Source organism: Sciurus vulgaris, assembly GCF_902686455.1.
Source record: "Sciurus vulgaris genome assembly, chromosome: 7".
Taxonomy (NCBI): domain Eukaryota; kingdom Metazoa; phylum Chordata; class Mammalia; order Rodentia; family Sciuridae; genus Sciurus; species Sciurus vulgaris.
The window spans coordinates 22,754,419-22,768,565 of record NC_136467.1 but is presented as its reverse complement, the minus strand read 5'-3'; the positions used below and the strand labels follow the sequence as shown (position 1 = coordinate 22,768,565).

Sequence of the window (14,147 nt, the reverse complement as noted above, 5' to 3'; positions counted from 1 at the left end):
GTCTGACCCTGCATCTGTTTGGTTGAAATATGATCATGATTTAAAAAAAAAAAAAATGCTGCCCACAAACTGAGGCAACTTCAGAGTGACAACATTTACTGGAAGGCAGAGGGAATCCAGTTTAAATTTATTTTCCTCCCATTAAGCTCTGGTTTTGTACTGCAGGGGAAAAAAAAAAAAAAAAAAAAAAGTCAAAGGGTAAAATGAGTTTAACGCCCCAAAGACTTAAATTACCGCACGCCTTTGAACTGAATGCAGTCTAACCTGGCACTCCTTTCTTTATAGCTTTATGTGTATAAATCTCTAGTCCAAAGTTCATATTCCAGTTTGTGTTATATGTTGATAGGATGATAAACCTCTTGCAGAACTGTGCAGAGCAGGCCACCCCTGAAAAGCAGAGTTTATAAGTCACATAGGGGCTGAGAGCGCTGACACTTCCACCCGTCCCGCACCGAGCACCTGCCCTGGCCAGGAGCAGCCGCCCCAGGGGCTGGAACGCTGGTGGACAGCGGGGTCCCCTGCTGCAATACAGGTTCCTCGCCCCCTCGCCCGCCCCTGCTCCCTCTCCGCCCCGCAGATGCCACCAGCGGCGATCCCCGCAGCTCGCGCGCACTTCCCGAGCCCGGCTGCCACTCGGCGCCCTCCCACCCCTTCCCGGGACGCCTAGGGGGCGCCCCCGGCCGGGTCTCCCCGGCCCCGCGAATGCAGGAGCAGAATGACGAAGGTGACGAAAGAGATGACGCCACGCCGCCTGCCCGGCCGCAGCCGGCCGCGGGGAGCGCCCGCAAACAGCGCCCCGCCCGCGCAGGTCGCCCGGGAGCTCGCGGCCGCGCCGGTCCCGCGGGGCGCGCGCCCCGCCACAGCCCCCGCCCCGCCTCGCGCCGCGCCCGGGTTCCCACGGCGCCCGCCCTCGCGCGCCCAGCGCCGCCCGCGCGCCCTCCTCGCAGCCCGGCCCGCCCAGGCCTCTCGCGAACATGGCGCTTGTCCCCTGCCAGGTGCTGCGGGTGGCGATCCTGCTGTCCTATTGCTCTATCCTGTGCAATTACAAGGCCATCGAAATGCCCTCGCATCAGACCTACGGAGGGAGCTGGAAATTTCTGACGTTCATTGATCTGGTAAGGCCGTCCCCTCCCCCCAACTGCCCGCCCCGCGCCCGGTGCCCGTGTGTGTTTCGGGGGCGCGAGCACCTGTGCTCCTTCCCTTGTGCTCGCGTCTTCGCAGTGACGCCTCCCGGCGTCTGAAGGCCTGGCTGTCCCCGCTGTGGCACCTTCGGAACCACCCACCGTTACCTGGTAGCTGGGGGACGAATGGAGGTGGGGCGCAGCCAGGCGGTGGGCTATCTGGAGAGGGACACAGACTTGCTTCTAAGAGGTGACATGAGAAGATTCATCATCTACCCAAAGCATCCGACGACCTTGATCATGAGTGGCCTTAGTCGTATTCGCCCTCGAGGTGCTTTCTAGAGCACCCGTCATCGCCATCGGATAAACTTGCAGCGTGGAACGAAACTGGGTATTGTCTATTTACTTGAAGCTTCGTCTGAAAGCGCCCAAGTCCACCTCCTAAGGCAGAGGAAGCACCTAATAAACTTATCTTCTTTGCCCATTGTCAGTAGTTTACTTGCAACCCTTGCCCCAGAAACATCAGAGGAGAGAGAGTTTCAAAATGTATTCCTAGTGTGGCTGTGCGCCTGGTGTCTCCTCCTGTACAAGTTTGCAGTGTTTGCATAAGCAGCTCCTCTGTTGGCACAACATGATACTCTTAATGGGTACCGGTTACTATTATTTTAAAGGTTATCTATTTCTGACACCAAAAAGGCTTCTACAGGGACACAGGGTGGACCTCAGAATTACTGGGCAAAAGGTGACAAAGATCAGGTCACACACACACACACACACACACACACACACACACCCATACACAGATTATCAAGCATGGGCAGAGGGTTAAAACAAAAGCAATGAAGTCCTAAAGGACTCAGAGAAAATGCAGAACCAACTTCTGGAATGCTAGAACTTTCTGTACAAGATTATGCACAAGGTTGGCCACACCAGCACAGTTATCATCTCTTCTATTGAACCTCCATTTTGATGACGAGAACTTGAACTTTGATGAAGAGAACTTTCCAAAGATTCAGTATGCCAAAAAAAAAAAAAAAAGCCATTAGAAACTTTAGAATACCACCTTATATTTACATTGTATGTCAGTGAACAATTTACTTTCTCTTCCCCAGTAATCGTATGCACACAAGGAGTGTTCAAAGTTTTCATTTTCAAATCTTCCACTTCCAATTCTTTCTTGAAACTAATCTGCCTCTGAACATGTGAATTTCTGGCCATTTGCCTTTCTTCCTCCCATTCATCCATGTGAGGAGCACATGCCAAGGCTCTGTCTCTATTTTTCTGTATGTTCCTTTTAGCATTCAGAAGATATGTGACTGTCACCAGGACTGTCTTCATATTTGATTGAAAACTGAAGTTGGAGTTATTTTGACAGAAGGTCTTATTGGCTTGATTAGCTTATCAATATGAATTGGCTTCACAATTATGTTATGCAGCAGAGATTTTGCATAGATTAAATGAACTATCTCTGCATACCTAAGGTTCTGTCTGATAAATATGTATAAAAGGCGCTAGTACCATATGCAGAATACCAGAAATCTTGTCCCTTCTTCAAGTGTTTAATCTTAAGTTAAAGATGTTTAGATATATTTAAAAATACACACATAGATTTTCAGAATTCTTTCAGGGCCTATGTGAACAAAACTTATCCCATTCCTAAGTCAGATCTTACTTAGTACTGGCCCATTTGACTGTTGCTAAGGCAGAAGCCATAGGTTCTATACATAGTACACAGCCCTGCCCTTGCCTTAGGTGCTGTTTGGGGGAACAAGGGAATGGATCAACATACTCAGAAATTGAGTATGTTGGAAAGCCCAAGAGAGAGGACTGCTTTCTCACATTGGCATCACTTCCTATGTGTTAGAAAACGAGGCTCACAAGAAACAATACATCTCCCATAACCTTCGCATGACATGAAATGGTGGAAGAGTCACTTTGATGTGCTGTCATGAAGTTTCTGTTTTAACTTTTGATGATTGGACTTACCTATTTTAAACACCAATAATCACCATAACTATACTTTTTTTTTTCTATTCCAGTATTTAGACCATAAATTCAGATATAAAACTTCTACTTTCACATATATATTTGGCCCTATGTTTGTTTAGGGCCTTTAGCCAGCCTTTCAAACTTTTTACACTTTGTGGCTCCTGATTGAAATACAATAATTATAGTTAGCCAAGAGTTCCTGTGAGAAAATATGTCTGAACTATATTTGTAAAAGCATGCATGCAAAGTGTTACTCTTTTTATTAGGGATTTTGAGTCCTTAGAGCTTAAGCATCATGCAGCTGTTAAAACAACCAACTTGTCAGTTCTTCCGTGATGGCATGAAAAGATCAGGCTACTAAAATGTACCTGTTTAATTTTACATTTTTTGAGTTTAAGAAAATACTGAATAAACTTTGTTTCCTAGTGTCTTTGACAATTTTAATGATTCTAAGCTTATTGGAGCAATTCTAGAAGAGGGTTTCGCTTCTCAAAATTTTAATAAGGCTCTTTTTCTGGCCAACTTGGATGCTGAGTCAGGGCATTAATACTGATGGCCACAGTTGAAGTCCATGTTCTATGGCATCAGTTTACTCTAATGGGAGTCAGGAAACGTGGGCTAACGTCTCCAGGTGCACATGGTTCTATGGTAGTGGCCTCTAACTGTATTCACTTGCTCTTTGGATATTAGAATCATTCCAGTGACATCAAAGCTCATAGTCAAAACTGGAATGCAAGTTGTTGCTACCAGTAATCTTATACTATTATGTCCCACGATTTTCTTTTCCCAGTGTTGAAAGTCCGTAAGAAAACCCAATGGTTTTTGGGAAGTTCAAATTAGAAAATGGAAAAAGGACACTGTTCTGGTGTGGTAGATAGAATCATGGGTCCCCAGAGATGTTCACATCTCAATGCCCAGAGCCTGTGAATGTTAGATGACATAGCAAAGGGGAATGAAGTTTGCTGTTCAGCTGACCTTAAAATAGGGGGATTATTTTGGAATATCCAATACCCAATGTAATGGCTCTGGTTCTTTTGGAATGATTCTCATTCTCTAAGAGTGATATAAACACAGCTGTAGTGGCCACTACCACAGGACCTTGAGGGTCCTTAGAAACGGAATAGAGAAACAGAAGAGTCATTTGAAAGAAGATATGACTGAGGAGGAAGGTCACAGGGAGATCAACATTGCTGGCTTTGAAGATGGAAGAGGAGTGGTGACCCAAGGAGTGTGGTTTAGAAGCTGAGAAGAATAAGGAAAATGGATTTCCCTTTGGAGTTTCCAGAAGGAACACAGCCCTGGGTTTTAACCCAATAAAACCTGTTTTGGACTTTCTGACCTCCAGAATTGTTGTTTAAGCTAAATAAATGGTAACTTGTTATAGGAGCAATGGAAAACTCAAATATTTGGCTTTAAAGCTTCTGACCTGGAAAAAAAAATTTAACTGTTTTTATACTTATGTGAAACAAAATACTCAACTAGTTCTTAAATATTACATAACTGGTTAATTTTAGCTTTAGCCAAAACATAGGTTTTTGCCTTTTTACCCATGAAACTGTGGAGGAGACATGCATATAATGTGGACAGTATGAGAATTTATACACTGAACAACATTGGAAATGTGAGGCCTTTTCTTTACTGTGAATTATTTCAGAAATTACTGTTTGCAATATGCCAGGCAAAGGGAAGGAATACTTTTAACTGGAAACAAGCTGGAAAAAAAGGAAAATTTAAACAAACTGATGTTCCAGTATTTTCTTAGTCAATATCATAACTGATGAATTTTCTTCAAATGATGGAGACTTGTTCCCTTATTCCTAGCTGTGATCATTCTCCAAGTTACATCATACAGGCTGCCAAAGATAATAAAAAAGAATCAAAATAAGACCAGCAATAAGTAAATGAAAAAGGCAGTTATAGTTTGAAGCTTCGCTGTAGTAGCTGAAGTCTAATAGGTGCTTAGTAAAAGTAGAATAAATGGAAATTTTCCCTTTCCACGTTTTCAATGAGCATTCTTTTCTGGTTTTCTCCCAAAATATTAAAAATAATAGGAATTTTAGAAAACATATCAACGAGGACTGGGGTTGTAGCTCAGTGGTGGAGCACTTGCCTAACACGTGAGGCACTGGGTTTGATCCTCAGCACCACATAGATAAAAATAAAATAAATAAAGGTATTGTGTCCATCTACGACTAAAAAAAAAATTAAAAAAACAAAACAAAACATGTCAGCCAGCACTGTATTTGGATATGTGTGGTAGACTGCCTAGCAAATGAGTCAGAATCAATTTCTTTGATAAACAAACACTGGATGTTTGTTATTAAAAATTAAATTAATAATGATATTGGATTTGAGACTTGGATTTTTAAAGATTGAAACAGAGATCCGGGTATCTCATTTGCTCTAGTTTGTTTGAGAGTTATCATTCTCATTATTCCGCCTCTACTGGGTTTTTCATTCATGCTCTGGCAGATTATTGTTGCTGAGGTCCTGCCTACTCAACGTGTGGGCTGAGACCCACATGAGCCACTTTCTCTGGGAGCTGACTTCACCCAACACCTTCTGAGTCAAAATTTGCATCTTTCTGAGCCCAACAGGCGACTTCCATGCACATTCTGGTTTGATATAAGCTGCTCTAGGAATTTTGTAATTTAATGTAGAATAGATGTAGGAGCCAGGCTTCACATATGAATTCTGCCTACTTTCAAAACATATTTAAGGTAACTTTCACTGTGACATAATTAAAAACATGTAAAAATTTACAACTTGAAAATTAAAGAGAAAAACAGATACAGGCACAGAGATGGAGTAGTTATTACACTTGGGAAACAAATTAAAATAATCTTTAGGGCAGCTGAGGTAACAATGAAGAAATTGTCTGATTGTTCCTAGCATTGGAATAAAGAAAGCATAATAATTTATCAGGAAAAATACAATTTTTTTCCAGACATTGACTTTTCAGGGTTATTTGTCACTCAGGTCCTCATATAAAGGACATCAGGTAGCATGATAGATAACTCCTTTAATTATTTTTTTTGGCAGAATGTATAGGAATGTTCTTATAGTTGATACTTCTTTTTTTGTAATTTTATGGAAGCCAAAGACACAGCCTTGTATTTTGGCAGGCTGAAGGAATTTCTGGAGAAGTTAAAGGTAATATAATCTAGGTACTTTGTTGTTGTTATCGAAATCCTTATTGGAAAAGAATGTAAGAAAACCACAGAAGGAGGAGGATGAATAATGGCTGTGATGTGGAAGAGCTTGAGCTGTTCAAAGCAGGAAATGGTCAAGTATACCTGGATGATACTTTTTTTTGCTTTAAGGCACATGAGAATTTGTGACATTTAGAAAAATGTTGAAAAGGCAGAATGAAGTGCATAAGTATACAAAATTTTGCAATTGAGTTAGCCTTACATTTACTTACATACTTATCACGAAATACATTTTTGACTGTAGTTCATGGCTTAATTTAAATAGGAAATAAAATGTCTTGAGAAGAGCTTTTGCATGTTATTGTGTGTGTTGCTTAGCCAGTGATAATCACAGTGTGCCATGGAGAGGCCAGAGGTTCATGAACAAAATTAGGTGGGATTTTGTTGTTGTTTGTTTGTTTGTTTATTTTTACTTTTCCTCTTTGGAGGCTGAAACTGCACATTTTACTTCAGTAGGTTCAGACTATATGTGCACATAAGCATAAAGAATCAAATCATGTTTTTTTCCTAACCTGTGGGAAGGATAATCCTTTGCATAGAATCCTCCTTACCTTTGTTGCAAATGTTGCTTTTGGATCAGACATATAAAGCAGGGGCCTGGTTTTGTCAGAGTTGGGGAAATGGTTGGTGATATATTTACCCATTCCCTCTCTTAGTTGCAAATGTTATTGAAATTACAGAAAGTCATCTGACCACCGGCTGAGGTCACCTCTTTTCTCATCTCACCATCCCCCATGCCTGGTATAACATTTAGCAAAATTGGTAGCTGCTCTTGAGGGTTTTCATTTGTTTCTCTTTGTTCCCCTGAAAGGACACGTTTCTGTGGAAGCCTGAACAATAGTACAATTTTCCACATTGAATCAGATGTTCCTGTGATCCAAGCATGCTTGGAAAAGTCCTACTGCTCCAGAGTTCGTAATACCACTGCTTTCTTTGGCTGTTAAGCCTGTGGCCATGAAGTTGAAGGACTCATTTCTCACTTGCACCCTAGTCCTGTCCCAGTGCAGTGGGGACTGAGCCGTCTTTGAAAGTGACACGCACCTTGATCAGTAGTCTGGGTGGAGTGGAATTGGAATTCTAAGACATCAGACAGTGCAGCTGCCCCTTCATATTGACTTACATCAGCTCTCTAAGATTGTGTTATAATTTGAAATTTTTAATTAAAAAACTACATAATTATTACAGAGAATTTTGTACATTTTTGCTTTACATTGGCATCAAAAAAAGAGAAAAAAGATAAAAAAAACTTATGTAACATATATGTATGTGTATCTATGTCTCTATCTCTATATATCTGTCTATCTATCTATCTATCTATATGAAACCATAGGGAAGAAAATACTTTCCATCTTAATTTCCCCTAATTTCCTTGCATTTTAGAATTTTAGTGCTTCAAGGTGGTATTTATTTTAGAACTTTACATACACAGAAACAGTCATACTACAGATGTATATGCATATATATATTTGTGTGTACATTTATATGTAGTCATATTTCAGGAAAATCAGTAAGTTTTTTTTTTAAATTACAGATTTCACTCATATCAATGTTAGTATTTTGATATTTGCCTTTTCAATCATATATGTACGTTAGAAAGAAAGTTTAATGTCTACACATGGTTTTTAAAAATTTGTTTTTAATTCACATACTCCAAAATTTTTGTTGGTATAAGCTCTGTGAAGTTTTGACAGTCACGTGGCTACCACCCTAACCACCTAAAAGCATTCCTTCATGTTTGCTGCCCCTTCAGAGTCAAACCCTCTCTTGACTCTTACCAATTGCAGATTTGTTTTCTAAAAAAATATGTAAGGCCTACAGCATGTCTTCGGATCTGTTTTTCCTTTCACTTAGCACAATGTATTTCAGATTCATTCATGCTATCCTGCTTATCAGTAATTTGTCCCACTTGATTGCTGAGTGGTGTGGTGTTTCCTGTGTTTTGTAATAGGTGTCTAGTGGCATATTGTCTTGGTTTTAATTTGCATTTCCCTCATGACTAATGATATTAAATTTTCTTTTCCTGTGCATTTTTATCGTGTGTGTGTGTGTGTGTGTGTGTGTGTGTGTGAGAGAGAGAGAGAGAGAGAGAGAGAGAGAGAGATTGTTAAGGGTGTATGTAATTTGGGTGCAGTGATGTGCTTAACTCTAATTGAAGTAACTCAGGAGGCTAAGGCAGGAGGATCACAAGTTCGAGGGAAGCCTCAGCAGGGCAGCCTCAGCAACATAGTAAGATCCTGTGTCAAAGTAAAAAATTGAAAAGACTGGGATTGTAGTTTTCAATCCCAGTACCGAGAGAGAGAGGGTGGGGGGGATGGATCCAAATCTTTGTCTGTTAAAAGAAGTTGAATTCTTTTCTTATATTAAGCTTTGAGAAATTTTAAGTATGCCAAAAAAATAGTACTTTGTCAAGTATGTGATTTGCAAACATTTTTTTCCCTGTCTGTGGCTTATCTTTTCATTTTATTAGTAATGGCTTTGGCAGAGCAAAAGTTTATCATTTTGATGACATCCAAGCTATCAATTTTTTTTATGGAACTTTTTTTTTTTTTTCATTTTGGTACTTGGGGTTGAACCCGGAGGCCCTTAACCACTAATTCACATCCCTAGCCCTTTTTTGTGTTTTATTTGGAGATAAGGTCTCACTGAGTTGCTAGGGCCTCACTAAGTTGCTGAGGCCGGTTTTGGACTCGCCTTTCTCCTGCCTCAGCCTCCCTAGCTGCTGATATTACAGGCCTGCACCATCACGCCCTGCTGGAACATGTTTTTGATGTATCCAAGAACTCTTTAACTAACATGAGGTCACAAAGATGCCCCCCACATTTTCCTTCTAGAAGTTTTGTAGTTTTGAGTCCCTTCCTGCCCCCCCCCCCCTTTTTTTGGTACATGATGTGCAGTCATTCCAGCATCATTTCTTGAAGAGGTTATCCTTTCACCTTTGCTTCCTGAGTCACTTATCAATTGACCATGTGTATCCAAACTCTCTTCTGTGCCAAGGAGTGTCTGTGTGTTACTAGATATCACACTGTCTTGATGGTTGTAGCATTATGGTATGTCTTGACAGCAACTAGTGCAAGTTCTCCAACTTGGTTTTTTTTAGTTTGCTTGTTTTCAAAGTTTGTAATTCTAATTACTTTGTTTTCTTGTTTAAATTTTTAAATAATTTTGTCAATATCTATAAAAAAATTCCACTGGGATTCTTTAGCATTATTTCACTGAATCTAAAGAAAATTTCAGAGAAAATTAGCATATTAATATTTATTTTTCCAATCCATACACATGAGATATATCTCAATTTAGATTTCTAAATTTATTTCTTTTGAGGCTGGGGTTGTGGCTCTGTGGTGGAGCACTTGCCTGGCACATGTGACCACATAAAAATACATAAATAAAGGTATTGTGTCCATCTACAACTTAAAAAAAAAGTTCCTTTCTTTGGTGTTTGTAGTTTTCAACATATTGCTCATGTGCATAATTGCTGGGTTTATACCTATTTTATTTTTTTTTAGTGTTGTGAGTGGAACTTTAAAATTGTTTTTATTAATCCTTTTATATTTATTTGGCATTTTATTTGAGGTAATTGTAGAGCCACATCAGTTGTAAGACATACAGAGAGACCCGTGTAGTAGACTTTATGGAGTTTCCCTTAATGGTCACATCTTGTAAAACTGTTGTGTAGTGTCACAACCAGAAAATTGCCATTGAAGCAGCCAAGATGTGGAAACTTACAACCATACAAAGTTCCTCAGATAGCTCTTTTAGATCACACCTATCTTCTACCTCTGCTTTGTCCCTGAACCTTGGCAACCATTGATTTATTCTCTATTTTTAAGATTTTGTCATTTGAGGAATGTTACATAAATGAAATCATACACATATGGCTTTTTGGAATTGCCTTTTTTCACTCACTGTAATTCCCTGGAAAGTTGTCCAAGTTATCACATATATTAGTAGTTCCATTTCATTGCCGAGTAATATTTCATGGTGAGACAATACTACAGTTCATTTAACCATTCATGCTTTAAAAGACATCTGGGTTGTTTCTGGTTTGGGGCTATTATAACTAAAGCTTCTGTGAACATTTATGCCCAGGTTTTTAATGTGATCTTAAGTTTTCATTTCTTTGGCACAGATATCCAAGAGGATAATTTCTGGATTGTATGGTAGTTGCAATTTTAGTTTAAAAGAAGCTACCAAACTCTTAACCAGAATGGCAGCACCATTTCACATCTCCATCAAATGTGTGTGAATGATAGTTTCTCCCCATTCTTGCCAGTTATTTGATATTGTCAATATTGTCCATTTTAGCCATTTTGACTGGTGTTTGGAATGATTTCTCGTTGTGGTTGTAATTTACATTTCCTACTTCCACGTACTTACTGGCTATCTGTGTATTCTATTTAGTGAAGCAAATAATACCGGTTTGTTAAATTTTACTTCCTGTTTGTTTATTGTTAGCATGTAGAGATATATTTGATTTTTGCATGCTGCCTTTATGTCCTCTAAGTTTGCTAAACACACTAGTTCTAGGAGCTTTGTGTTGAATTCCATGGGATTTTTTTTTTTTTTTTGATAATGTAGACAATCATGTTATCGGTAAATAGAGACATTTTTCCCCCTTTCTAATCAGCATAGCTTTTATTTCTTTTTCATGTTTTATTGCACTGGCTAAGACTGTCAGCATACTATTGAATAAAAGAGATGAGAGCATATCTTTACCTTGTTTCTTCCTAGGGGAAAACATTCAGTCTTTTACAAGTATGGAGTTGGTATAGATTTTTTTTTGTTGTTCCTGATATTTATCAGTTTAAATTTCCTTCCATTCCTAATTTGCTCTAAGTTTTCTTTTTAAAATTAATAGATGTTGAATTTTTTCATGTACTTTAACTGTATCTACTGATATTTTCATTTGGCTTTAATATGTTTTTCTGTTAATATGGTGAATTATATTACTTGATTTTTACTCATTGAACCAGTCTTTCATTCCTGGAGTAAATACCACTTACTTGTGAAGTATTGTCCTCTTTATAGATGCCACATTTGATTTGCTAATGGTTTTTGAGATCTTTTTAACTTCTCTTTTCATGAAAAATATTCATCAGTATATATAGTTTTTTTAATCTTTGTCTGGCTTCAGTATTAGAGTATGCTGGTCTCATTCCTCTATAGTGCTCTGGAAAAGATGAAGTAGAAGTGGTATTAATTCTTTGTGAAATATTTTGTAGAATTTACCACTGGAAAATCACAGGATTTTTCTTTGTTAAAAAGTTTTAATAACAAATTCAGTTTGGTTGATTTCAGGGCATAGAACTGTTAAGGTCATTGGTTGTTCTTTAAATATATATTAGGTAGTTTGTCTTTCAAACACTTGGTCCATTTCATCTTTTAGTATCTACTTCTTATCTTTCTTTTATTGTTCATAGGGTTTGTAGTGATAACCACACTTCATATATGAGTTAGTAATAGGTATCTTATTTTTATTTTCTTCATCTGTTTGGTTAGGGGTTTATCAATTTTTATTTTTTTTTTCTCCCCAAAGTAGACTTTTTTCTGTTGTTATTCCATTTTCAATTTCATTGATTTCTGTTTTATCCTGGCTATCATGTTGAATATTCCATATTTACTTGGCACGTGTATTCTGCTGTTATTGAATGGAGGGTTCCTTAAATGTCAGTTACATAAAGTTTGTTGATACTATGACTCAGGTGTTCTGTATCCTTGCTGATTTTCTGTCTGCTGGCTCTGATTAATTGAGAAAGGAGAATTAAACTAAGTGTAATTGTGTGTTTGTCTGTTTCACATTTTAGTTTTATAAGGTTTTGGTTGTTTGTTTTATTTTTTATTTTTAAATTTTAAGACTGGGTCTTGCTAAGATGTGGAGGCTGGCCTTGAACTTGTGATCCTCTGCCTCAGCCTGCCAAGTGGCTGGGTGGTAGGCATGTGCCACCGTGCCCAGCTCTGTTAGTTTTGCATCATGTATTTTGGAGTATACAACATTGTTAAGTGCATACACACGTAGGAATAACGTGTGTCATGGAGAATTGACTCATTTGTCATTACCAATTTCATTCTTTCTCCCTGGGAATTTTCCACATCTGACATTAATAAAACTATTCCAAATTTCTTTTGATTAGTGTTTGCGTGGTATGTATCTTTCCATTTTCACTTTTAACTTACCTGTATTAATATACTTCAAGGGGCTTTTTCTTGCAGACAGTATATAGTTGAGTCTTATTTTTGAATTTAATGTGATCATTGCTTTAATAGGTACCATTTTGATTTGATGCCATTAAAATGATTGGATTTAGGTTTATCATTTTAGTACTGGTTTTCTATTTGTTACCGTTTTGTTTCTTCTTTTCCTATTTTCTGCCTTCATTTGGATTATTTGAATATTTTTATCACATTGCATTTCATTTTAATTTATCTATTGGCTAGTTAAATATATATCTCTTATTATTTTATTTATCTATTTTGGGGCCTTGCACATGCTAAAAAATATGCTCTGCCTCTGAGCTGTATTCCCAGTGTTGTATTATTTTAATTATTGCTCTAGAGGTTACTATATACAAACTTAGCTTTACATAATCTAATTAAAGCAACTAGTTTAGCACTTCAAGTAAAACATGCACTTTACCCTATTATATTATTAAGAAGAGGTCTCTTGGCTATAGATTCTCTGAGTTTTCCTTCAATTTTGCTTTCATTACTGAAGGATATTTTTGTTGGATATAAAATTTTGGTAACAGTTCTTTTCTTTCATCACTTGAAAGATCATATGCTCCTGTCATCTGGCCTGTATGATTTTGGATGACAAATCTGCAGTCGTTCAACACATTGCTTCCTTGAATGTAAGGATGTGTTGTTTTTCTCTTGTTGCCTTTAATATTTTCTTCATTATCTTTGATGTTCACCAGTGTGATTATATATCTGGATATGTTTTTACAAATTTATCTTGATAGGAGTTTGCTGAGCTTCTTGAATCTGTGTCTGTGTTTCACCCATTTAGAGCCATTATTTATTTATCCTTTCTGTAACTATTTCTTTTATCTCTTCTTCTAGGACTCCATTGGTACGAATGTCAGATCTTTTATTTTTATTCCTGAGGATGCATTCTTTTTTTCAGTCTTCTCCCCCCTCTTGTTTCAGGTTGCATGATTCCTATCCATCTTTCTTCAAGCTCACTGACTCTTTCCTCTGTCATCTACTTTCTGCTACGGAGCTCATCTAGTGAATTTTTAAAATTTTGGGTATTGTATGTTTCAGTTCTAAAAATGTCCGTCTGATTCCTTTTTACAGTCACTATTTTCCAAGAATAAATTGCTACTCAGCATTCATTTGCACGGTTATCTTTATGGAGGATTGTTGAAGAGCTGCCTTAATGTCCCCGTCTAATAATTCCAGTATCTGGGCCATCTTGGAGGCATCTGTTGATTGCATTTTTTTTTTTTAATATTGGTCTGATTTTCCTGACTCTTGGTATGTCAAGTTACTTTGGCTTATACCCTGAGCATTTTGAACATACATTGTGAGATTCTGGATTCTTTCAAAATCTTAGGGAGACTATTGATTCTTTGCTTACTGCAGCAGGCTGGCAAACTGGTTAGGTTCAGATCTCATGTTCCAGCTCATGGAGGTTCTCGTGCCAGCAGGGTTTTCAAAGATTTTGGCAGCTCTTTGGTTCTAACGATAGCTTACCCCACTCAGGGGTTAGTCTGGGACTTAAGCCTGGCTTGTGTGGTATTTCAGTTCTTGAGGCGGCTGTGAAGCTTGTGTCTGTCTGTCCTGCATGTGTCTAGGACAGACGTCAGCACATAGGCAGGATTAT

The 14,147-nt window shown here is 38.4% G+C and overlaps 1 protein-coding gene across 3 annotated transcripts in view; it reads left to right on the top strand.

The window, feature by feature from the left end:
* Positions 1–700: 700 nt before the first annotated feature.
* AIG1 (androgen induced 1) overlaps positions 701–14,147 on the top strand; it is a 253,696-nt gene continuing 240,249 nt past the window's right edge. The window contains exons 1-2 of one of the 3 annotated variants that reach the window (XM_079146898.1): positions 701–808; positions 996–1,115. In XM_079146898.1, the coding sequence (XP_079003024.1) occupies positions 716–808; positions 996–1,115 (213 nt within the window). In that variant the 5' untranslated portion in view covers positions 701–715. Of the gene's footprint in view, positions 809–848; positions 1,116–14,147 lie in introns of those variants that run through there. The other 2 variants (XM_079146897.1, XM_079146896.1) reach the window with 2 other exon arrangements.